Here is a 25,565-nt window from a genome sequence, read left to right as displayed (position 1 = left end):
GCACAAAGATGTTATCTTTGAAAGGTGCTGTTAAACATGCACACACTGGAAGTGGTGCAGAGGTTACACACAGTTCCCTTAACCAAGTTGCGAGTGCATGTTTAACACCCTGTCCTCCTAACAAGGCACAAGCTGAGTATAAATTAATGTTTCTGTCTTCATTTCAAGTAAAAATTGTGCATGATGCAACAGTCATAAGCTGCGTTTCCATTACCCTTTTAATTGCGCAAATTTACAGTGCAAATGGAAAAATACGGCCAATGGAAACATGTTTATTTCCCAAAAAAATTTTTTAGGCAATTTGTGATATTCTTAAGGATCTTTAAGAAATTGATTTTTTTGCAGCCACTACAGACATGTTGTCCTGTACTTATATGACCTTAGTAGGATTGGCTACTTATTTATTTATTTCTTATGAAGAATTTTCCGTTATTTTTAAAAATTATGTACCATTACCTCCAAGAAACACCTATACATTGCCGCTTCTATTATAAGGGGCTTTCCTTGGCATTAATGTTTGGATAATATGCTTACGTCTTCTTTGGTTAAAATGAATGCCTAGTGCGGTCGATTTGATATTAGTAAACACAATGTAGACGCAGTGTTTGGAATGTCTGACCAACGACCACTGGCAGAACCCGTTTAATCTCCTTATTAGTTTACATATATACAGTGTGTATATATATATATATATATGAAGAGTTTGGTTCCAAAACGCAATAAACGCCATTTTTGAAAAAAATGAGTTACTGCCAAAATCAGTATTATATCAGGTCAGTAGTTAAAAGTAAATTCTTAATTTTACGCAAAATCCAATATCCGCCGTGTTATTCTGTCATCTTTTCTCCCTTTTTTCCCAAAATGCGACAAACGCCACTCCCACTTTTTTACAGAACGCAATAACTCCATTTCTGATATTACAGCCCACCGTTCACGCAATGTAAACAAACAATGGCGGACGCGCGTAGTACACGGAGTCCTGGTTTTCCTCATCTACTTTGTACTACGTGATCAACAAACAAAACAAAATAATACTTTAATTGCATCGCTAAACCTGTGATGGTTTTCTGTGATGGGAAAGAAACGTAAGCCATCAGCATCTAACAATTTCCCTGAGAGGCACTCGGGAGACGGGTGCTTGTTCTCCCGACAGCATCAAGCTTCTCATGCTAACACACTGACCCCAGAGGATCTTATGAAAAACTTTCCATAATTTTACTCAAAGTCAACGAAACTCGAGCAGGACCAAAAACATTTTACAGTCGATCGCTGTGAAAGACGTTAAGCGAAGACGTCAAGTAACCGCAATGACAGGGTTCTTAATATGACAAAGTAAGTGTTTTGATTAATAACATTAATGTTTATATTTTTAATTAGTGTGTACAACTAGTCAACTAAATGAATATAACATGGCAAAGATGAATGCACATTCATATAGGCTATTGATTCAATAGATTTATAGCATTTTGAATAAAAACTTGTCATGGATTTATTGCATTTTGTGGAAAAAATAATCCGTTTTTATAATAAATCTTTGAAAATCAACTTATGGATTTGAATTTTTTATGTTTTTATAACCTAAAGATGCTGTGTGAAAGTTTGTAACAGAAAATAGTTGTTTTCATCTTGTCACTTTCTTGGTATAGAAAACACGTTTTTACCAAAATTTGTCAAAATGGATTTATTGCGTTTTGGAACCAAACTCTTCATATATATATATATATATATATATATATATATATATATATATATATATATATAGTGTGTATCTCCCAAGGGTTTTTTCCTCCTAGGACTTTTTTTCTCCCGGCTAAAAAAAGTCAGTTTTTTTCTCCGGGGAGTCAACCTTCATTGGCTTAACTTAGCACCCTCTTATGTATGTTACATTGGTAATAAGCTCGCTTCTAATGTTGATTCACAGCTGCAGCAAATTCTGCTGCTTATGCTATCTGTATTATGTTGTGCTATCTGTCGATTTTTCTGTGTTTTTTCTTGCTTCTATTAATGTAAAGCTGCTTTGAAACAATTACCAATTGTGAAAAGTGCTATATAAATAAAATTGAATTGAATTGACTTATCACGAGAGGAAAGACTATATTCAAATCACATATAATCGATTAATGGAAACGCTGTCCTCTCGCAATGGTCTTTTGTCAACCTTTAGAAATCAACGCTAAAGTTTTGCGCAAATTTGCAAACGGAAACGCAACTATAAATTTGTCTCTATCGTATTTAAATTCCTTGTTGCATTTGAATTTTTAATTCAACTTTAATGTACAATTCAGTTAAAATTTCTTGACTAGTAAGGAGTTGCTAAAAAATTATATAAGTTATGTAAAGTTACTCCCCACTTGTTAAGAAAGTTGAAATGAATTGTAATTTCAAATTGATTAAACTTAAAAATGTAAGTGAATCAAGAAATCAAACCATATAGAGACAAATTTATAGTTGCGTTTCCATTGCAAATTTATTTAATGCGACATAAACATAGTTTTCCTCTCGTGATAAGTCATTCCAAACATTGCGTCTACATTGCGATTGCTAATATCAAATCGACGCACTAAGCATTCATTTTAACTGAAGGAGACGTAAGCGTAAGTAATTTTTTATATGTGCTATTGCTTTGGTAGTCGTGGTTAGGGTGGCGAAGATGTGATTTATCATTTTTTCTAGTTAACGCACAGTCTAGTGCTGCCTCATGATTAGTCGCGACTAATCGTTTGCAGAATAAAAGTTTTTGTTTACATAATATATGTGGGTGTACTGTGTATAATAATTATGTATAAATACACACACACGCACGCATGTATATAATTAAGAAACATTTGCATGTGTATATACATGTTTATATTTATATATAATCTATAAATTTTTATTATATAAATATATTTTTTTCTTAAAATTATACATTTATGTGTGTGTATTTATATAAACATAATTATTATACACAGTAAACACAAATATATTGTGTAAACTAGCACAGTCTAAGAGAAAGAGAAATGCTCACTTTTGGTATCTAGCTGGGCAGCATATTTGCTAAATCCCTTCAGACACACGGTTTCTCCCAGCAGCTCCATGAAGGCAGTAAAGGCTGGTGTTGCTTCTTCATTGTTGTACATCTCCTCCTCAGTGCTCTGTCCTGCCCGACACAGCAGGATGCCCACTTTGTGTTTATGACAAAGCTGTAGATATAGACACAACCAAATCACACACACAAAATGTAAAACAAAATCAGTCTTTACTGCTTTGTTCACTCCTTTAATTATTTCTAAACCACAAATATCTGACTTAGATCAGATCCTTTACTCACCGCCTGCTCATCCAGTTTGAGAAGCTGCTCCGTGACCTTGGGTGTGTTGAGGGACTGTCGCAGACAGGACACGCTGAGCTCTGGAAGCACATACTCCAGAACTTCCTTCAGGGGCAGACCACGAACCGTTCCATGCTTCGCCGTGGACAGAACCGCATCTTCCTGGATCGCTCCTCGCAACGTGACCAGCTGCAGTGGCCATGTGGAGAGAAGAACACGAGTCATCATCAGACATCATCATGTGACTAATCAAATATCTTGAGAACATGCGACAGACCATGAGAATGTCTGAAAAAGGCACACTGGTGCTGGTGAGCAGAAGCGCCCACTGTGTGGCATCCTTTCTCCACTGATCCATCGCATGCAGCGTCTCTAAACTGCTGTTAACCTTTCACACGCTGCTGCTACTGCAGTCATCAGCTGCATGAATGTAAAACCAAGCGCATGGAATTTGTGGATGTTTCAATGGCTTTTCTTGTTGCCTGTCACACATCTTAAAATGTCATAAGACTGGTCACACGGCCAGTCACACATTGTCCGAAATACTGACCTTGTTTTTAGTTTGTAAATACTTTAGATTTTAGTGTCCTAGGCTGTGTAGTAAATTACTACAAGTCATAATATTTCCATATTATAAGACTGTGTGTGTGTGTGTGTGTGTGTGCGTGTGTACTGAAGACTCTGCATTGTTCAAAGAAAGTAAATCTGATGTGTTCAGTCCTTCATGTAATCTCACCAGCCAGCCAGCCGAGCAGCAGTCATACCAATATAACATAGCACAATACTTCAGACACACATCCAGACTGTTACAATGCAAAATGAACACGAGGGTCACCATCGAAACTTATTGCGCAAACCAAAAATGTACTTCTCCGAAAAAAAATCTCAAAATTTACTTTTACTTTCTAAATGGTCGACATATGGGTGGTTTCCCGGACAGGGTTTAGATTAATCCAGGACTAGGCTTAAGTTATATTTAAGTAGTTTTTACAAACAAACACAATGGCACTGATATATGTTAAGATGTGGCAGTACAATATGTTTTTAAATTAAGGCAACTCAAACATGCATTTTACAGGGTTCTCACACCTTAGTTAACTTCAAATTCAAGGACCTTTCAATGACTTTCCAGGTCCAATACCCTCAAATTCAAGGACTAAATGTGGCGACACATTTCAAGTGAGACCAAGGTTACATCGTGTTACCTTTTAAGATATATTGTTACAGTTCCCTTTTGAGGGAACTCACGCTGCGTCACTTTGGGGACGCCTCCATGGGTAAGTGTGTCTGAATGTGTATATAAAATTCAACCAATGGTGAGGCTTAACGACAAAGACAGGGTGACGCGGAGCCAGGAAGTATATCGCTATCTGAAATATTGCCAAAGACGGCGTTACAGGGACATAGGAAGTATGGCAAGGTAGACGCAGCGTCTCGTTCCCTTCTTAGGGAATTTTCATGTGTCAAACACAACTATGCAAAAAAGCATTTTGGTATGAATCAACATTCGCATACAGAATGTATAAGCATTTAAAGCGAACAGTTTAGCACGTGTGCTTAAAAAGTCTAGAAATTTTATGATATTATCCTACACTACACTTTTTTTTTCAGAAAACTTCTTGCATAAAATAGATTCAAGCACTTTCAATGACCTGTATCTATGTATGTATATTTTCATGGCCTTGAATTTTTCCCACAGATTCACAAACTTTCAAGGATTTCAAGGATAAGCCCTGTCCTTTAAAACCAGCCAATAGAGTTCTGGAGAAAAACTACACAGCTCAAATTTAAGAAAAGTTGCTAATAGAAATGTTGAATTTGTTTACATTGCATTAAATGCTTTTTCTTTTAAAACATTAGAAATAGTTTCTACATTTTAAGATATGCAAATCAGAATGCAGCAAATTAGGGCTGTGACGATTAATCATGCAAATGCGCGTTTTCTCAATGAATGAATTTCAATGAATTACAGTGGAATGCCGCCACATCCAAAAGCTAGAGGGCGCTCTCGTGTAAAAACGCCATTTGTTTCACAGAAAAGTAGCATTACAAACGCTATTCTAGGAAATGTCTAAAGGGATATTTATATCGCTGTTCTTCAAATTGTTTCAGGTATTTTAATGATAATAAAAATATTTTGAATTATTGTGTTTGACGAGTGTTGCTTTTTTAAATGCACATTATATCACTCAAACTCATAGTGATTTTAAATAGATAAGGACTTCCTACTGATCACAGAGCTGTAGTACACGCACAAGCTGTGCATGACACACAGAATCGGAGCCATGCGATTCAGAATCGATTTCAGGCAGGTCTTTTTAATGGGGAACGCGACGTATCGTCACAGCCCTACAGCAAATGCCTCTATAAAAGACACTTTATGGGTGCAAAACTCAAACACATCACATCCTTCTTCCTTCTAACATCCACATAAAGGCTGCTTTAATGCTGCATCTGAACTGCAAGAAACCAAGAACCCAAAATAAAATAGCTAATTCAATAAAAAAGGAACTGAAAAGGGAAGACAAACTTAAAAGCGACAAACATAGCCAAAATATTTTACACCGGAAAAAAATTCTCGTGAAACAATGCATCACACACTTGACACAAACGTTACATTTTTAAGAAAACGCAGCCATCTGTGTTGATTCTCACGCAAGGCTGACAGAAAACAAGATGCTCTGAATCCCACAACAACAGGAGAGCTTAAAAGGCCTTGTGTGTTGTGTCTGACAATCCATTTGGGTAAGACACACAGCAGAAAGTATATATATATATATATATATATATATATATATATATATATATATATATACAGATACTAAACAGAGGTAGATTTTCTCATTGGTGGCCACACACGTTGTATATGTCTGCATTAAAACAGCAGAGGACATGCAAACACTATTATGATGTATACTTGTGATGATAGTTAAATTCACTATATAGTATGCAAGTGGCTTTTGTAAAACATTACATCTGGATTTAATTTTATAAATAAAATACAGAATGAAACCGCTACAATGCCAAATTCTAAACTGCTCAATGGTGTTAAAACACAACCCACAAACATTTTCAGTTTTATTCACGTAACACTGGCTGAACTGAGCTGAACAGCAGCACAAGGTTGTATGGGTCAAGTGCTAAATATTGCAAAATGCTAAGTACTTCATTTAATATACTCACATTTCTCATTCATACAGTACATACCTCACTGGTGCGGAAGATGATGCGGTACTGATACTGATCTTTCAAGTCTTTGGTATCGTCCAGTTTCTCTCTGCGGATGCTCAGAGCCACGGGCCCCAGTTTCTCATCAGTACCAAAGTAGTTCAAGTGCTCTGTATAGACAACGATGAAAACAGACAAATGAATACCATTCAAGAAAAAAACGAGACCACGGGAAATCATTAATGAGGTGAAAACAATTGAGAGAAGAGTAACATGATATGAATGATAAAAGATTGAAAGAGGACACAGTGGGAAGACTTGATGCTTAAAGTAGGTCACAGTGGGATAAAGGACATAACTCAATGCCCGGTTAGCTCTGGGACTTCCTGTAGGTACTGTAAGCATTCAAATCCAATACACCACCAAGAAAAAAACATGATTCGAGAATAAAGGAAGTCACTGTCCTTCAAGGTTTATGTTTGTGTGTGTGTGTGTGTGTGTGTGTGTGTGTGTGTGTGTGTGTGTGTTCAGCTGGAACTCATTTACACGCACACTGTATCAAAGGGTTAACTTTATCAAACAAGGTGTTGCTACACTGGAAAATGAAGCGACACATATTAATTGCTGATAAGAAGTACTTGGCGCCACAGGGAAAAATACCTTGGCTGCTCATGACAAATTCTTAGTCATTAAGTTAAACATTTAACATTCAAATGTAAAAAATAGACCACCATGAAAAATTCTTAAGAATGCATAGATCAAAAGGTGAAAGCTTTTATTTTCTTAATGTTAAACTACTTTTCAAGCTTAGTAGTCTGCCTCAAACAAGAATAAGGCTGGAACACCACGGGACTATTTGTTTTCTGACCAAAGGAAGAATGTCTTTGGGAGTTAGTTTTAAACTAATGTCATTATTTTTAGGAATGCACCAAATGTACTGTAACCAAAATTACGTTCTGTGTTTGAATTAAGTGAAAAGACAGATAAATTTAACCGAACAATAAATTTTTTGATGATGTGATCAAAGGCGTGCACGCTTTATGAATGAATCAAACACGTCTACAGTATGGAAGCATTTAAAATGTCTGAGAAAGACATTTTTTTTTTCGGTTGCAATACATTCGGTGCATCCCTAATTATATTTGCCTTTTTTGGTGTTTGTCTGACACCAATTTATTAAAGAAATACACACTTCACCTTTAACAATATCTGGGTTCTGGCATACACGCAAAATATAAAAAGTTGCCAAAAACATCTAGATGAGATTCTTTCCGAAATGTTAACCTTTATCTGGCCAACTCTTCTCATAACAAACATAGACATGTAATTAGTAGCATTAAGATATGGTTGCATCTGCAAAGATTTATCTAAGTGGCTATGGGGCGACAAATTCTCTATTTATAGGCATTGTGGTTTTTTATAACACTGACATTTTGGAAAGCAAGACCTTTGGTGGGATTAACATTTGGGAGACAGATGTAGTGAGATGTGTGCTGGAAGCATAGCTTCACTCTCGGTTTGTGTCCCTATTGGTTAACAGTGTAATGCTGTGTTCACACCAGCCGCAGTAGAGTCGTCAAGCGCAAGTGATTTTAATATAAAGTCAATGTGAAGACGCGTTGATGTGCGTCTGGAGGACTCGTGGCGCGAATGAGGTGGAATCGCATCTACCGCGCTAAACGCTTAATTCGTGAATGGCGCAAATTGAGCGTTGCCAAGGGAAATGCACGAGTTGAAAAATTTGAATTTTGGCGGAAAAATGCGCTGCGTCAACCAATCAGGAGCATGCTCTAGTAGTGACGTGATTACAGAAAGCGAGCAGAAGCCCCTCACATGATGTGAATTTCCGTGTGAATGTCTCAATGAATAGAATTTCACGCGCGAATAAAGCGAGTAAACTCAAAATGTTCAAGCGGCAAACTAGACGCGAATTTGACACCTCAAACGCGGCTGGTGTGAACCCACGGTAAGACTCTATGCGTGAATGGTAAATGAAGGAAAATGTATTGAATTTCGACAGGTAGTGAGACAGTCAGTTCAAAACCACATACAGCTGAAAGTACAATAAATGTCCTACCTTTTCCAAAGAAGTGCTCTTGGTAATATCTAGCACCCAGGTCAACGTGCTCGATGCAGTGCTGCTGCAGTCTCTCTAACCTGGTGGCCTGATCTTCTGGCAGCGCCTCCAGTTTGGACACACTGGCATTACTGCAGCGCGGACGCAGTCTGGCCTCTACCACGCCAGTCTCTCCTCGCTCCGCCCATGAGCTCAGAAAGCTGACATTGCGCTCCCTAAAGCTTCCAGTCTCGTTGAGGAAGTGCGGGCAGCTCAGCAACAACTGGTGCTGAGAATTGGGGTTAACGTTGACTAAACTGCCCTGTTCTGAGTGATCCAGGTCTAGAGTTGATCCCTCCGAGAGGTCCTTGACACTGAGGTCATCAGTGCTGGAAAAACTGGGCTCTACGCCCCCTAGAGCAAGAGCTTTGGAAACTGCCAAAGAAACAGCGGCAGAGGAAGCAGCGGATGATGCGGCCGAGGCTCCGGTGGCCGTGTTTCTCCTCTGGGCGGCATAGCTCTGGGAAGCCGCTGCCTCGTGCAAGTCAAAAAGAATGCTCTGAGCGTCATAGTGGGCAAAACTTCGCACACAAAGCCAGGGTTTGGAAGACAATGTTTCTGGGGCTCGTGTATCATCTGCATCACCCCGCGGGGTTTCTGTTTCAACTCTACTGGATTTGCCTCGTTTGCGGAATAGGGAGGCGGTGCCAAGCGATGACTCTGTGCCTCCACTCTTTTTGCGTACGCGATTCTCAGGGCGGTCATCAGGACGAGGAGTCGTTGAGAAGGCATGTCTGTCAAAAGAAACTGGCACACCAAGTAGCTCTCCAAACTTTTCGGGGGCTGTACTGCGCTGGTCTGGTCGTTCCTGTTGAAACTGGCTGAGCATGTCAAAGAAGCTTTGTTCAGACACCGCCTGCACGTTGATGGACGAGGTACTCCCATATTCCCGGAATAATCGTCCTTCGATTTCTGCCTCATCTTGTTCACTCAGTGTAATCTCGCTGCTGGAGCGCAGTCGTAATGGAGCGAACGGATGGAGCTCACCGTCCCTTGTGGTTCGCTGGGGGAACCTTATATCGCCCCCATGTGCAAAGCAATCCTCATTACCGAGGTCTTCATGATGACCGCTCTGGCCGTTCTCAAGCAGTGATTCCCGGGACAGTGCCCTGCGTGGAGGCCACTCTGCAATCCGAGCTCGAACCCCCATTTTGGGCACTGAGATACGTGGTGGGGGTTGGTCACCCATGGAAGAGTGACCATTTTGGAGGGGTAGACGGAGGTGGGGAGGAGGAAGGGGTTGGGAGAGAGGGGTGGCACACACCCCTGTATCTCTGTACATGCTCATGGAGCCCAGTGTAGTCTCAGGACCAAAGAGGGCAGCAGGGGTTGCGCTGGAGAGAGCATCCTGGATAGGGATTGATGCCGTTTAGTAAGAGGGTAGAGGGATGGACAAGCTCCAGACTGCTGTTGCTTCCTCTTTATCCCACGGTCATTTCCTTGGTGAGAAAGGACACACCCTCTCTGATTCTCTGGACCAATCACAGCAAAGTTTAAAGGCCACTCAAATCACAGACCTGCAAAAAGGCAAGAAAATGAAAAAAAATTGGTATTTCATTATGACACCACAAAACTACTGATACTTCTTTCTCTTTACATACAGCATAACATTAGAAGCTTTATGCTGGCCACATTGGTAAGATTTATATGATATGCACTTGGAAAGATTTGCAATATTGCGCCCTGCCAATATTTTATTAATATACCCCTTACTCTATTTCAGATCTATTCTCCCAATTTATTGCAGAGAAAAGCTGCGTAAAAGTGGAAGGCTGAAATACAAAGACCATAAAAACTAGGCTGGGGAACTGAGGTGAAAGGTGTGGATTTCTCGTCTCATTTCAGGCCAATCTCTGTATCTTTCCTGGCACTTACTCTGTAATAGTCACACATTCCTTTCTGCAAAGCAGCAAGAACTTGTATCTCAGTTACACTGACAGAACATAAGCATATATGCATATAAGAGCTCCATTTATAACAATATCAAGGTGAGTAATCTACAAATATCATTTTTGTCAATCACCCAAAGCTTAAAACGCAATAAAAAAAGTGTCGGCCAACAGTTACTCTAACTGACAGGTACAATGCTTATGCTCCGCCCGCATATAACCACACCCACTGCTACACTGGCATGCCATAGCGTTAAGCAAACACTGGAGTGCAGGTGAGGTATGAAAATGTGCTGACAAATTTAGAAGCTATGAAAACCATCAAACTGGTCACATGACAGATGTAACAGATGGGACCTCCATATTGTTGGGTCATTAGGGCAAAGCATCCAATCACCTGAGAGACTTAGTAAGAATGACCCACATTCAATTGCATACAAAAAGATTACATAACAAGGGCTCTGTGCTAGATTACTAACAACATTTGCTGAGTGTTTGTTTATTATCAGGTGAACTGTTTTACAGGATTAGCCGAGAAGGGCAAAGTATAGGACTGTAATTCAGTCTAGACTGTGAATGAGCCTTTAAAACTTTGAGACGGAAATCCCCTCAAGTCTCAGCATCTCTACATTTCTTCGTCCCGTGAACAAAAGACAAAGCGAATCTGACAGGAAGCCAAAGGACAAGACAAACACAAAAAGACAGGATATACGGCAGAGGTAGAGGCGGAGCAAACAGAGGAGACTGAAGAAAGGAAATCTGACAGGAATCCGAGGAGGAAAGCAAGTGGGAATTTGAATTTGCATTATTATGAACGTCAGATTGAATCAGTCTGCATTGTGCAACTTCACACTACTTATATTTCTCTCTCTCTCACTTTCGTGTACATCATCCATTTACATATTTAATTAAGCACTTATAAGTTGTCTCTATGACTATGATAAGGAGGGTGTGTTACTGTTTAAAACACATCTGTCACTCGTTTCAACAACAAAGCTAATTTTAATGGCATTGTTCAGTAAGCGCGGCACCAGCCTAAGAATGAAACCTCACCCCCCCCCAAAACTCCCCCTTAAAATAAATGCCACCTACAATATTTTTCTTTTACTGTATGTCACAGATCTGAGTTCAGATGTAGGCAATTTTTTCCCTGACGATTACTCTTAATTTTTAGAGCGTCTCTAAGCTTACAACACAATACTGCTCCTGTATAGCTCTGTGGAGGAGCATTGCATTAGCAGTGCAAAAGTTCATAGGTTCGAACCAATGCCAGACTTCCACATGCATGCCACACAAACAGCGCTTAATATGGAAAAACATGGAAGAACTTAAATAATTCCAGTAATGTAAAATATTTCCAAGACGTTAAATAGAAGAGAATGATAGCATGCAACTATTGTTGTGACACAGATCATGAGCTACATGAATGTAAATCTGGACTACATTTAAAACAGATCTCTTTCTATACGTCCACAAAGGCAATGTCAAAAACACACAAATGTTTCATCTCATCCCATACTACAATGAACAGCTTCACAACTTAATACAAAATAATGTCATGGTGTTTTCAAATCCCTATTCATCTAAATAACAATGTTTTATTCATAAAATAGATCTAGAGGACACAACTTCAAAAAAACTGAACAAAACACTGAGTCTTTCATTGCAAACTGTGCATGCAGTTATTCATAGGGTTTGCTTTCAGCTATGGCAACAGTCATTAAGTTCAGATGCACTGTGAAGCATAGAGCTGCACTCAAGGTGCCTTTTTGTTTTAGTGATTAAACAAGCACTTTGAGGTGGGTCTGTAAAAAAGCTTCACCCCCAACTCCATGGTGCAACACTCGGCCAATCAAGGCCAAGTTCACTGCAGCAGCCTAAAAACAAAAGGCCTCTCTTGAAAATCGCAAGTTTGTGAATCTGCAAATTACTGTTTGTTTCTGGGGGAAACGTATCATGTGTGAATACACAGATGCTTTATAAACTAACACACTCACTGGGAATCCTGCCTACACCCAGTGCCAGATCTCAATGACTTCAAACTGTTTTTAATTGCTCACATAGTAATTAGCTCAGATTTTGCTAGTTCATACTGAGACCACACAAACACATACAACTGGGCTCCAAATGAAAAGTTTGGTTCCAAAACATGATAACGCCATTTTTTTATTAGTTACCGCCAAAATCAGTATTGTATCAGGTCAGTAAAAAGTAAATTCTTAATTTTACGCAAAATCCAATATCCACCGTGTTATTATCTTTTCTCCTTTTATTCCCAAAATGCAATAAATGCCAGTCCTCCTTCTCGGCAGAATGCAATAAGTCCGCTCAACAAATCACAGCACACTGTAAACAACAATGGCAGCACGTTGAATACACACAGAATGTTTTCCACGTCTACTTTGTACTTTGTGATCAGCAAACAAAAACAAAATAATACTTTGATGGCCTTGATAAACCTGTGGTGGTGAAGAAACATTAGCCATCAAAATCGAATAATTTATGCGCAAAAATGCCGGCTGTTGCTTGTTCTCACATGACAGCATTAAGCTTCTGTCATGCTAACACATTGACACCAGGGGATCTTTTGAAAAACGTTCCATTATTTTACTCGAAGTCAACGAAACTCCAGCAGGACCAAAACATTTTACAGCTGATCGCTGTGAAAAAAGTTCAGCGATGACTTACAAAGAATGACAGCAGCAATGACAGTGTTCTTAATACGACAAAGTAAGTGTTTTGATTAATGCCATTAAAGGTGCAGTGTGTAATTTATAGAAGGATCTTATGACAGAAATGCAAAATAATATACAAAACTATATAATCAGGGGTGTATAAAGACCTTACATATGAACCGTTATGTGTTTATTACCTTATAACGAGACCTTTTTATCTACATATTCTTACATGGAAGTCACCATTTTGTGCTGCCAGTTTTCTACAGAAGCCCTTAAAGGACAATATCTTTTACTAAGTTGTCTCCAACAATGAAATGTTTGTCCGGTGGCGGCTACCGTAGCTTTTTTATGTGTTTCAAAAGCGAGGGGTAAGACATGGACTAAGCCGTTGGTTGCAACTCGCAACCTCACCACTAGATGCCGCTAAAATTTACACACTGCACCTTTAATGTTTATTTTTTTATCAGTGTATACCACAAGTCAACTATGAATATAACATGGCAAAGATGAATGCACATTTATATATTGATTTAATAGATTTATAGCATTTTGGAAAAAACCCGTCATGGATTTATTACATTTTGCAGGAAAAATAATCAGTTTTCATAATAAATCTTTGAAAATCTAATTATGGATTTGAAATTTAATGTTATTATAACCGAAAGATGCTATGAATGTTTGTAACAGAAAATAATGGTTTTCATCTTGTCACTTTCTTGATATAGAAAACAAGTTTTTACCGAAATTAGTCAAAATTTATTTATTGCGTTTTGGAACCAAACTCATCAAAATATTAGGCGATATTTTTCTTGATTATTCAGTAAATATATATCTATGGAATTTTATATTTTGACCTTCTTTATCATTTAAGTACTTCTTTCTGCAGAACAAATAATTGTCAAAATCAAAAATTTTAGCCAGGGATCTCTGGTTGAGTTGACAAGTTATGACCCATGTGTATTCCGGTGCCATGAACAGTCCCATGCCTGCATTTGTCTCACTGTTGCCTACAACCTCATCCTCACATCAGACAGATACAGAGGTTGGTGAGCCCTTGGGCTTTTAATCACACTCCCTTGTCCTCTCACACATACACGACTCCATCCTACAGCCAATGACTCAGCATATACCCGTCAAAGACTGTCAGGACAGGATCTGTCAATCAGAGTACAGCTTGCTTCCTCCATTAATTTAATCTCACTTTGCTTACAGGGTGTCAGACATAAACCCCTTGGTGGTAGCAGTTGTCAGCGTATGTTTAAAATGGAAAGAATAGGAAAGGAGAATAATGAAAGTGTGTTTGATCTGCCCTATAGGGTTTACTTCACTGGGCGTGAAGGACAGAGTAAAGCTTGTGATGCAGAGAGGGTTTTGAATTCACCTTGGCTTCATGTGTGCTGAATCTGATCATAATCCTTTAAATAAGTGAGATAAGCTGCAAAGTTCAAAGGTGCAAAAAATCCATTGTGAGAGTGAAAGATAATCAATAAACCAGGAAAACACATGCAAACCTGAAAACAGATAAGTGGGTGTGTAAGCACAATGTGTGAGTGCTTTAAACTTTAGTGGTGGTGCTTTAAACAGAATAAATTATGAGACGCTTGCACGTGAAGGAGGCCAAGTTGTTACCAGGAAATGCCCATGTGTGCCATCTGGCTGGCATGAGATCAATTACTACACAGGTGTTCAGGACTGTAATTGTAAAATGACCAACATTATGTCATGTAATTTAAATAAGCACATGACCAATAATAAATATTAACAGGGTGATGATGAATATCCCAACCATATCTGATGAAGCAAGAATGTAATACTTCTGACCCATTTATTCAACGCACATATGAGCTTGTAAACAATGTAAACACCAGAGAGCTGTTTACAAGATAACCTAAAGACATTTACACAAGTTGGATGGATTTGTCATACCTTTCCATTCTAGTCTGGAAAGACACAGATGATAAAACGCAGACACATATGAAGAATTGAATTCCGCTCAAGGGCAACAAAACCAGAAACACCAGCTTGTCCTGAGGGCTCCTAAACACAAAAGCATGAACACACGAGCTTGCTTTGTTCGGGTCACTGAGAGACGAGCCTTTAACACACCATACAACCACATAACTAGGCAGAAGAAAAACAGGTCGACCCACACACACCAGACATACAATCAAGTGATGTATCGAAACAAACACACGAAGCTGCGTGCCGAGCGTCGTTGTGTGTGCACGTGCTTATCTCACCGTTCATCTCCTCAAAATACCTCTCTTACACAACCAACAAATATCCTTTATTGTGAAACTGAATGAAAATTGTTTCGCAATGGCTGTCGCCGTAACTGGTTTTTTGGAATCATGAACTCTATGTTCAAATTTAGCAGACAAATACACTAAAAAGTACTGTTGGAAAACACATATGACAAATCAGTGTTTTGTATAAAATATCTCAAATGCAACTTGTCTATAATGCTCAAAAATGCTGTTTTAAAGTTTTAAAGAAATATCTCACGCAAAAATTTAAATTTTGCCATACACTTTTACATTTATGCACTTGGAAGGTGCGTTCATCTAAAAAAACATACAATGATTCAAGATACACTGTATCAGTATGTGTATTTTCTGGGCATCGAAACCGTGACCTTTGCGCTCCTAATGCAATGCTGTATGAACACATACCTTTTCAACCCTGTATGACTTTCTTCTGTGAAACACAAAAGATGATACTTTGTCTCTCCATACAATGTAAAATCAATAGAGTCTAAATAGGACTATAAGTAATGACAAAAATGTTATTTTTTGGTGCGTTATACCTTTAAGACTAGGGATGCATTACAATTAATCGTGATTCACCTGTAGCAGAATAGAAGTTTTTGTTTACATCATATATGTGTGTGTGAACTGTGTAGAATAATTATGTATATATAAATATGCACACATGCATGTATAATTTTAAGAAAAAATATATATTTATATATTAACAGGGTACCCCCAGGATTGTCAAACCTAAATTCAAGGCTTTTTAAGACCTTTTTAATACCACTTCAAATGAAAATGAATACCTACTTTGCACCCATTCGGGTAGAATAAATCATTTTTAATAACGCAATATACGTCAAATAATTACTATTTACAAGTGTTTCAACATTCATGACAACATGCCTCTGAAAGGCTGAGTCCAAGGCCCAAATGGCCTAACCCTTATCTTTATCCAACAATCAAATAGATTTAATAGATTTAAATGTACATCTATACATTTATTGGAAATTTGAAAATCCCTAAATCAGGGATGGGCAACTGGAGGGCCAGGGGCCACAAGCAGCCCTCCTCTTCATCTTGTGCAGCCCGCCACGTTTTAATATGACCATTATGTCGGGGAAGGTAATTCATGTTAAAACAATAGCCTTGTTTGATCCATGCAATAAGCTGCAAACCAAACAATAACACAAATTTTAAGGTATTAATTTTTTGTTTTTCTATATTAATTTTGTTTAATATAGTTAAGATAATAACAACATCTAATAACGCTCATCAGTAATGCTTTGAACCAATACAATACTGACAAACAAAATTAACCATATTATGGCAAATGAAACAAAAACCCCTTATTGGGATACTCAAAAACAACAACAAATTAAAATGTAATGTTATTTTGACCCTAAAAAGGCAAGAGATCTGTTCACTGCACCAGACAAAAAACTGGACACACGCTCATACATAGATATATTTCTGTTAATCTTTTCGGTTAATCTTTATACAGGACCATACTAAAGTTTTCTAATGCTAACTTAGTGTGACAATGTCAATATGTAGCCTATAGTATATATTGCTAGATAATAATAAGATGATATTACAGAGTCAAGTTTTAAATAGGAAAATAAATCGAAACTCTTTGGTTATTTTTTAGCGCAATGCTAATGGTCTAATCAGATTCAATGGATTGTGCTAAGCTATGCTTAAAAGTGCTAGCGCCAGACCGGGAGATCAGCTGAATGGATTTCAAAACGGTAAGAATCAAATGTTTAACTCTAGGGGAGCTGGAAAATGAGCATATTTTCAAAAAAAGTGGAATGTCCCTTTAATCGCAATTAATCGTTATGCATCCCTATTTAAGACAATGCGATTAAATAACGTATCGAAAAAACACAGTCTGGTAAATACCCTATTTTCAGCCAAGTCTACACAAATGCATTATTGAAGAAATACAATAAAGCTTCTGCTCAAATAAAAGTGTGACTTTGTGGGCGGAGCCAAGTCTTCAAAAGACTGAGTAATCTGTCAGATAGACCACTTTAAGACATTTGCATACTTACTTCCTGCTGCTATAGAAACCACAGCTCACCAGAGCATCAGTCCTTCAGCAGTTAGCAAGCTATCATTATGTGTGTGTCTATGTTAAGGAGCATTTTTGAGAATCATACAATAGTGAGCTTTATATTATGAATTAGGTGTTTGCATCCCACATATGTGAAATAAGAGTTGATGAAGTGTGTGTGTGTGTGTGTGTGTGTGTGTGTGTGTGTCAGTGCCAACCCTCAGGCCTCTACCCACTGTCTCCTTAGACAATAGAGTCATAGCAAAGTTGATGGGTACGAGCTGACAGCTGCTGCTTTAGCCCTCATACCGCTAATACAGCTCAGACTTCACACACACAAATACAGAACTGGAATGCCTTCTCATAGTATAAGACATCAAAGGAAGATTAAGCCTGATTCATAGCTACTCATGAATTTTGGGTTATCTTTCACACGCAGATGCCACTTGCACAGCAGGTCGGTCGACAACAATCGAATAAGTAAACAAGATTGCGATTGCGGCTGCCGTGATTAGCTGATCACAAACGTGTCTATGATGGTATTCCATTAAGGATTTTTGCAGCATGATAACAAATACATTTGCAAATCAGAGGGGTTTAAATGAGTCTCTAACCATTACTTATCACAAAAGGAGGAGTTTTAAACAAACTGATCCACATATCTTGTGCCCTGGGTATAGTCTTTTTGTTTTTATGCATATGTGAGTGTACGTCAAACAAATAGCCTTACAAAGCATTCGACATATGTGCATTGCGACAAATTGCATTACCTCATGTGGCCTACATACTACATACAGCTGAACGCGCATACACGACCTACGCTTTTAAGTATGCAAGGTTTAAAGCTCCCGTTCTGTCTGTGATTTTGAAGCTTTGATTGTGTTTATAGTGGGCAATATAACATGTGTTCCTGTTTCACGTGTAAAAAAACGCGGTATTTTTCACACAATTTACTTATCTGTATAGCGCTGTTTTCACTGTCCTCAAAACAGGTTGATGTCTTCCTTGTTATGTGAAGTCCCTCCTTCAGAAATACGTATCGATTTCTGATTGTGTAGTTTGTTTAGTGTGTTGTAATTCGATAGCAGCTTAGCAGAGCCGTTTGAGCCAAAGCTGGTGACTGACGTTTTTCAGTGGGCGGAGTTTAGTCAAAGAACTGTTCTAGTGACGTCATTAAAGCAGGAAATAGATGGCTGTAGTCCAAACCGGCCGTTCGCTGTAGGCTTTTAAAGAGGAATTCTATTGAAGAAAATTTATCGCCTGGCAGTGAACTTTGAGCTTTATCAGTTTACAGGTATTATTTATACTATTATAGCAACATTACACACTAACTAGGGTTTAAAAAATGGTTTCAGGAAGAACGTGACCTTTAAAATCTGGGAATGCAAATACAGTACGCGCACACTCTTCTGATGCCGAAAATTGCGTCACGCGCACTGTATGCGGACAATTGCGTATTTGTAAAAAATTTATTATACTTTAAGAGATGGTGCCAGGGGGGCCCCAGTTTTATGTCATTTTAAGAAAAACATTAATTTATCATGAATTCTGTGTAATTAAACCTAAAAAAATAAGGCTACTAACCAATAGTACTACTTTTTTGTATAATTTTATGTTTTTTTATTTAATTGTTGAATTTTAGAACAGTTTTTGTCAAAATTTTTCTTTGGGGGGCCGCAAAGGAATGCACCGTACACAAGGGGGGCCGCACGCTGAAAAAGTTTGGAAACCACTGTCCTAAACCACTGAGCTAAGTTAAGTGAAACTTTACACTTGCAATTACAGCTTTATTGATATGCAATGTGAATGTTTTGGTAGTCACATTGCTCGGTTTCTGTGTATAATTCATTTAAAATTTGATTAAAGGCGGAGTCCACGATGTTTGAAAAACGCGTTGGAAAAGGAGACAGGCCGACTACCAAAACACACTTATAGCCAATCAAATCAAATCAAATGCCAGGTTGCGTATGTGTGGGGCGGGTCTATCAACAGAAGGTCCAGATTCTATTGGGGTAGGGGCGTGTTTGTTTAGGTGATTTCAAATATCAACATTGGCTTTCAAACATCATGGACTCCGCCTTTAACAGTTTTGTTTTTCATGCTGCTAAGAGGGCTAATGTGAAGCTAGCCTTGATTTACAGATGAAAAACGGCAATAAATTCAATCAAGAATGGTAACTTCTTAGCAAGTTGTGGGTGTGCAGCCTACATAAAAAAACACAAGTATATTAACGTACATTTAGAAACTAATGCATTGTAATTATTAACTTAATTATTAGATATATTATATTATATTTATGCATTTGGCAGACGCGTTATCCAAAGTGACTTACAGTGCATTACAAGCTATACATTTTTATCAGTAGTTCGAACCCATGACCTTTGCAAGCGCAATGCTCTACCTGAAATGATTACTTACAATTTTTACAAATGTAATTAGACATAATAGTGTAGACTTACTACCTAGACACAGTTTTTAAAAAGTGCATATACTAGGGATGCACTGAATATTTGACCACCAAAATTTTTTGGCGGAAAATAGCCCAAAAGAGCATTTTCGGCCAAAATACTTTTATCACCGAAACAACACAGCCTAAATGTTGTGATGACGCAAACAAAAACTGCAACCTGAAGCAACATGTCTGAAGCAACATGTCTGTGGTGTGGACGTATTTCAGTATCCATGTGTCTCAATTCGTTCCCTAGCTCGCGAGGTCGTGAATCAGTATATCGTGTATGCAGGTTCAGGTACTGATAAGGACTCTAGCTCATTTGACATTGGGACACTGTTCACTTATTATCCCTCTAACGTTGCCGCTCATTCACAGCTGTTACTCATCAACAACCGGCAAAACCAACATCTCTCTGACTTTTTAATTTTTAAACAGTACATGAAAAACGCTGTCATTATTTTCTTACATATCTGTGCATAAAATTTGACTTTCGCCCCAGTTCTCCCTTTCAGATGATTTTAGTTTGAATTTTATTTTATACTGTGCAATGTGCTAAATAAATATTTGCGTAATTTGTAATTTATTTATTCTTTGAAACTTAATATTAATTTACGCAGTTGCAATGCCTTGATTTTAGTAAAGTTAGTATACAGTCATAGCCATAATGCAATGGTACTAATAATGACAATTTCTTGCGATGTTTCAGTTTTCGGCCTTGGTTTCCTTTTTTTTTCGGTTTTCGGTCAAGAATTTTAGGTGCATCCCTAGCATATACTTTAGATGTCTCTAACACACAAGCTTTCCTAGAGGAACGAGAGGAGATACGCTCTCCACACAAACATTTCCTGCGGCGGGAGAAATTATGGCCTGACAGACTCTCGCCCATCAATACCAATCAATTCAGCTCTAGTTCCTTCCTGTCACCGCATAGGCCAATTGTTTATGTAGAGGTAAAATGTATGTTTTGGTAACGTGCACGTGAGACAATCGAGATTAGCTGGCAGCGGTCCATATTAGTATTGGAATGGGAGCTCTGCACGATCCACACACATACGTTTGGGTCACAGTGCACGTTTGACACTCCCGGCTCTGTCGGTGAGAATTTACAGCTTTGACTGCCACTACCGCAAATCACATTACAGCCCAGAGCTGCTTCACCATGACAACACATTACAGCATGCTCCACTTCATCCAATTAGGCCTGCCAAGGCTCAAAATACAGCACACCCGGGCAGTGGGCAGAAAAAGGGTATTTTGAGGTTACGCACATATATAATTTTGTGAATAGGCTTGAAGTAGCAATATGCATGCTTGTCTGCTGTGTTTTTGAGTCACCTATTGTAAGAGTGAGTGAGTGTTTGTGTGTGTGTGTACGCCTCTGCATGCTTTACGGTCAGCGCCTTTATCATTCAGTGTTTCGAGAAGTGACTTCTCGACTTCAAGGTCAATAAAAATGAGACCATGACAACATGCGACTGAAAACGATGACGAAATTAGGATCTGCTGTAGCTGTGAAACAATTAATAAGTCATAATGACACATAGTGGGGCAACTATGTTCACAATACAAAGGTCACAAGCCAAAAGCCAGTGAAAACAACCAAACTGAGCAGTGCTTACCCATGCGAAAATTCTTGGGTGCTCTGGGTGTTTGCCAGTGTGTGTGACTTGCGCCTAAAATGTTCACTTGGTTTCAAAAATCCAGCAATGTGCCTATAGCATGGGTCTTCAACCGGGGGTCCGCGGCCCCCAGGGGGTCCGCCAAATGATGTTTGACCACAAGCTATTTTTGCTAAAAACATAAAATATATGTACAAAAAACGTTACATGTCCCCTTGAAACGCGCACCATGATGGTGCTTTGTAGAAGATTCATAGTCAGGTTGAAATCCGCCTCTAAAAAAGTTGCCCGAAAGAGATGCGCGCGGACTCAATGCATGTTCTCCTGTGTCTGATATGAAGCTATTCAGAAAATAAACCTGCGTTACTCAAACTCGTGACAATGACGATACACGAGAAAGGAAACAAACCTCTTAATTATAAAGTAGAACAACCTCTATCCCAACCAAAATAGAGAGTCTATGTGCCATTCACCATGATCAGTCATCTTTATATACTGAAAGCCCAGGTTCAGGTAAATTCACAGTAAAATGAAAATCTATTACACTGCAAATACCGTATGTATGTATAATATAGTATGGCTGTGTGACAATATGGTTTGTTTCTATTTATAAAACAGTTCCAGTCCTTGATTCTGATTGGTCAATAGTTGTACTTTACTCCACTTTGCGTTGGGCCTAATACGAAAAGGCAGCCTCTCGTACCTTACTGATTACTTAAATATCAGTTTTACACATTTAATATCAGGGGGTCCCTACTCCATGCCTCTCTCATCTAAGGGGTCCCCGACCCAAAAAAGTTGAAGACCCTGGCCTATAGTATATGCGCACTTTGCTAATGATGAAAATTCCATCCCACGCACTGTATGCAAACCCTCGTGTATGGGTTAAAAAATGGACCGTACTTCAGCCTTAACGTTCCAAGCATGTTGGAATTTAGAGCTGGGGGAAAAAATATCCTGCGATTCTCATGCGTATCTCATCAGTAAAGACGATTCAGTGATTAGTAGTAAATCGCCATCACCTGCTTTCAGATAAAGCGGCATTTACTACACAGAGCCTAATTTCACAGAGAAGCTAGGCAAAATCGCAAACATTATCGGAGGCGATTTTCCACGATTATGAACGCGATTTTGCTAGTTTCTCTGTGAAAATCTGTGTAGTAAATGCCGCCCTATCTGAAAGCAGGTGATGGCGATTTACTACTAATCACCGAACCGGCTTTACTGATGAGACATGCATGAGAATCTATCAGCTCTATGTGAATCCATGATGTTTGAATAAACAATTTAGCATGTAATGTCATATCCGGTTCCTGGCCATATACACAAGGGTTTGCATAGAAATTTCACATGTTAAAAGTCTAGTATGACGGTTGGTAGTTAGTTTAGTTAAACTAAACATATTGTATCCAATTTCAGAAGAAATTAAAAGTTTGAAACAGGAGTTGTGACACCCAACCACATTTACTGCAGTGAACGGTACATTATTCAGTCGCATGAATGTAGCAGAAATTTCAGTTACTCTGATTTTTACGAGCTAGTTAGTCACAAAAACAAGGCAGCATCGGCCTTCCAGTGAAATGTGCATGATGTAACATCTCTGTATTTGTACTGCTTTGACATTGCAAAAGCTAAAAAAAATTCACCATAGTTCCTCTTTTCTCCTGCACGACTTTGTCTTCTGTCAGACACTTTAAGAGGTTAAAAGCTCTCTGGGAAGCTCAGAAGGCCAACATCCTGCTTTTTTTCAAATTCAGTATGTTGACAGCTGAGAATTGCAACGATTGTGGAGACATGGACTAACAACATCCTGACATTAAGACAGATGACACCGTGACAGATCAGAGCAGAAACATCACTGGCACACAGTCCGAGGCTGAGGGATGCATGTAGTACTGAAGACATGGCAATACCTTATTGTGAGGGTGGCTCTTCCAAATGTAAAGTCACTGAGATGTGCTGATAACATTTTAAAAACTCTTTGGGGACCTTGCAAAGGGCTTAAGGGAATACACTTCCCTCCATGTAATTTGAATACATAAACCATCAAATGCTGAGAGGGAAGTCAGCAATAAATATTTATCTGTTATTTACGTCAATATCTAAAAGAAGTAAGTATCCCTGCCTTTCTCTTCTCTAAAATGCTTATAATAAACATCGTAACCAGAACACAAAGTGGGCAAAAATATCCTATGCCTTGTGTATGTGTACTAGAGGCGTTAGGGGTGATTACATGTCTATGTTGGTGTGGGTTCAGTGGTGCTGCTGTGGGAGGAAAAGGATGATAGCAGATCTTCAAGATAAAAGATCACATCTTGAGGAAACATTTAGGTGTCTTTGATTTTGTTTATAAAATTATATGGCAAGCATGTCAGAGCAGGCATTAGTGAGATATTTTCAACCTCTTACTGTACATGGACTTTTTCAGGGATGAGAAACAAACTGTAGAATTTATAAAGCACGTTAAGTGAAAATATATCCCACCTCTCTACATATTAAGACTTATTAAAGGGGACATATCATGAAAATCTGTTTTTTTCCATGTTTAAGTGCTATAATTGGGTCCCCAGTGCTTCTATCAACCTAAAAAATGTGAAAAAGATCAACCCAGTAACTGGGGTGTGCCGGTTTCAGAAATTGGTGATGATGGTTATGACGTGAGTCAAATGTGACGGTTCGTAACATAACCGTCCGTGAAAAAAAAACGTCCGGGGGGGGGGGGGGGTTTGCGCGATGCGACGTCTGTTATAGGACCAACGAGCAGACACTATTTAGCTACTTCCTCTACGTTTATTTAAAATTAACAGCAAGACAACTAGCAGTGATTGTGCTTTTACTAAACGACCCCCTTTTTTAGACTAGGAAACATCTCCCTCTAACCCGTCGTTTAAAACAATTGACCATTCGCAGGGAGCATGATTGACAGGTGATCTGACCAATCATACTTCTTCGCCATCCAAAGCAGTCAGGAGAGTATGTAGATTAACATTGGAGAATTTGAACTTGAAAAGCGGAGTGTACGGACGCCTTTCTGCGGTTAAAACAACATTCCTTCTTATGATCATTCATGTTTATTTGATGCTATAAAATAACTACAAGGAAGAGACAATTTGAAAGGTGAGACTTTGTTTAATATGTTTAATATCAAAAGTAACCAAAAAGTAACCTGGTCTGTCCTGTGTGTCAGCGCGTTGTCAATCTCCTCTCTGCTACACAATGTATTTTTCTCTGCATGAGAACATGGTGGGGCGAGAGAGCAGCGTATCTTGTCGGACATAGCGAAATTAACTAAGGGGGTCAGTCTTTGTGAACGGTCAATTGACCTAATATATATTCTCCATGTACATGAGAAATATGCACATGCTGTTTTCCAAAGAATCAAATACAGTTGGAAACGACATAGAACATTAATAACACAGACTGCTAACAATTGTTTTTAATCGTTATTTAAACATTCTCTATGATAAAATTTAAAAAAAAAAATATTTTAATAACACTGTTTTGGCGGTTATAGAGTTCTAATGAGGGTGTTCAACTATAACCGTCGGTCTCACAATTATATAATAACCGTCACATACCAGTAACTTAGTTTTGGTAAACCATTCACTGCAAGCATGGTAAAAAATACGTAATTAAAATTCGACTCCCCTTGTGATGTCAGAAGGGGATAATAACGCCCCTTAATCTGCACTATCCAACCATGACACTGCCATTTAGTGCAGAGATCAACTCATTTGCATTTGATACACCCCAAAACGGCACATTTTTGCTCACACCTACAAAGTGGCAACTTTAAAATGTTTTAACAAATTATCTATAATGTTATTTTAGAACTTCACATACATATCTAGGGACACAAAATATTTATTTGACATCTTAAACAAGTCTTGTGAAATGTCCCCTTTAAAGGAACAGTTCTTCAAATATTTTTTTTTTACCATGAATTCAAAGCTGGTGACTAGTCATCAGCATATAATATGTTTCACCACATGATGCAAGAACCAATGAGAGTTAACATTATTGAC

The 25,565-nt window shown here is 38.5% G+C and overlaps 1 protein-coding gene across 2 annotated transcripts in view; it reads right to left on the bottom strand.

Annotated features, from left to right (window-relative positions):
- The window catches only part of sipa1l3 (signal-induced proliferation-associated 1 like 3), a 96,946-nt gene that overhangs the window by 29,356 nt on the left and 42,025 nt on the right, over nucleotides 1-25,565 (bottom strand). For both annotated transcript variants that reach the window (XM_073853519.1, XM_073853520.1), the window contains exons 3-6: nucleotides 8,556-10,111; nucleotides 6,518-6,648; nucleotides 3,311-3,499; nucleotides 3,008-3,182 (exon numbers count right to left, since the gene is read on the bottom strand). In XM_073853519.1, the coding sequence (XP_073709620.1) occupies nucleotides 3,008-3,182; nucleotides 3,311-3,499; nucleotides 6,518-6,648; nucleotides 8,556-9,882 (1,822 nt within the window). In that variant the 5' untranslated portion in view covers nucleotides 9,883-10,111. The remainder of the gene's footprint in view (nucleotides 1-3,007; nucleotides 3,183-3,310; nucleotides 3,500-6,517; nucleotides 6,649-8,555; nucleotides 10,112-25,565) is intronic.

This window comes from Misgurnus anguillicaudatus, chromosome 15 (genome assembly GCF_027580225.2).
Source record: "Misgurnus anguillicaudatus chromosome 15, ASM2758022v2, whole genome shotgun sequence".
Classification (NCBI taxonomy): Eukaryota; Metazoa; Chordata; class Actinopteri; order Cypriniformes; family Cobitidae; genus Misgurnus; species Misgurnus anguillicaudatus.
This window is presented reverse-complemented; position numbering and strand designations above follow the sequence as displayed.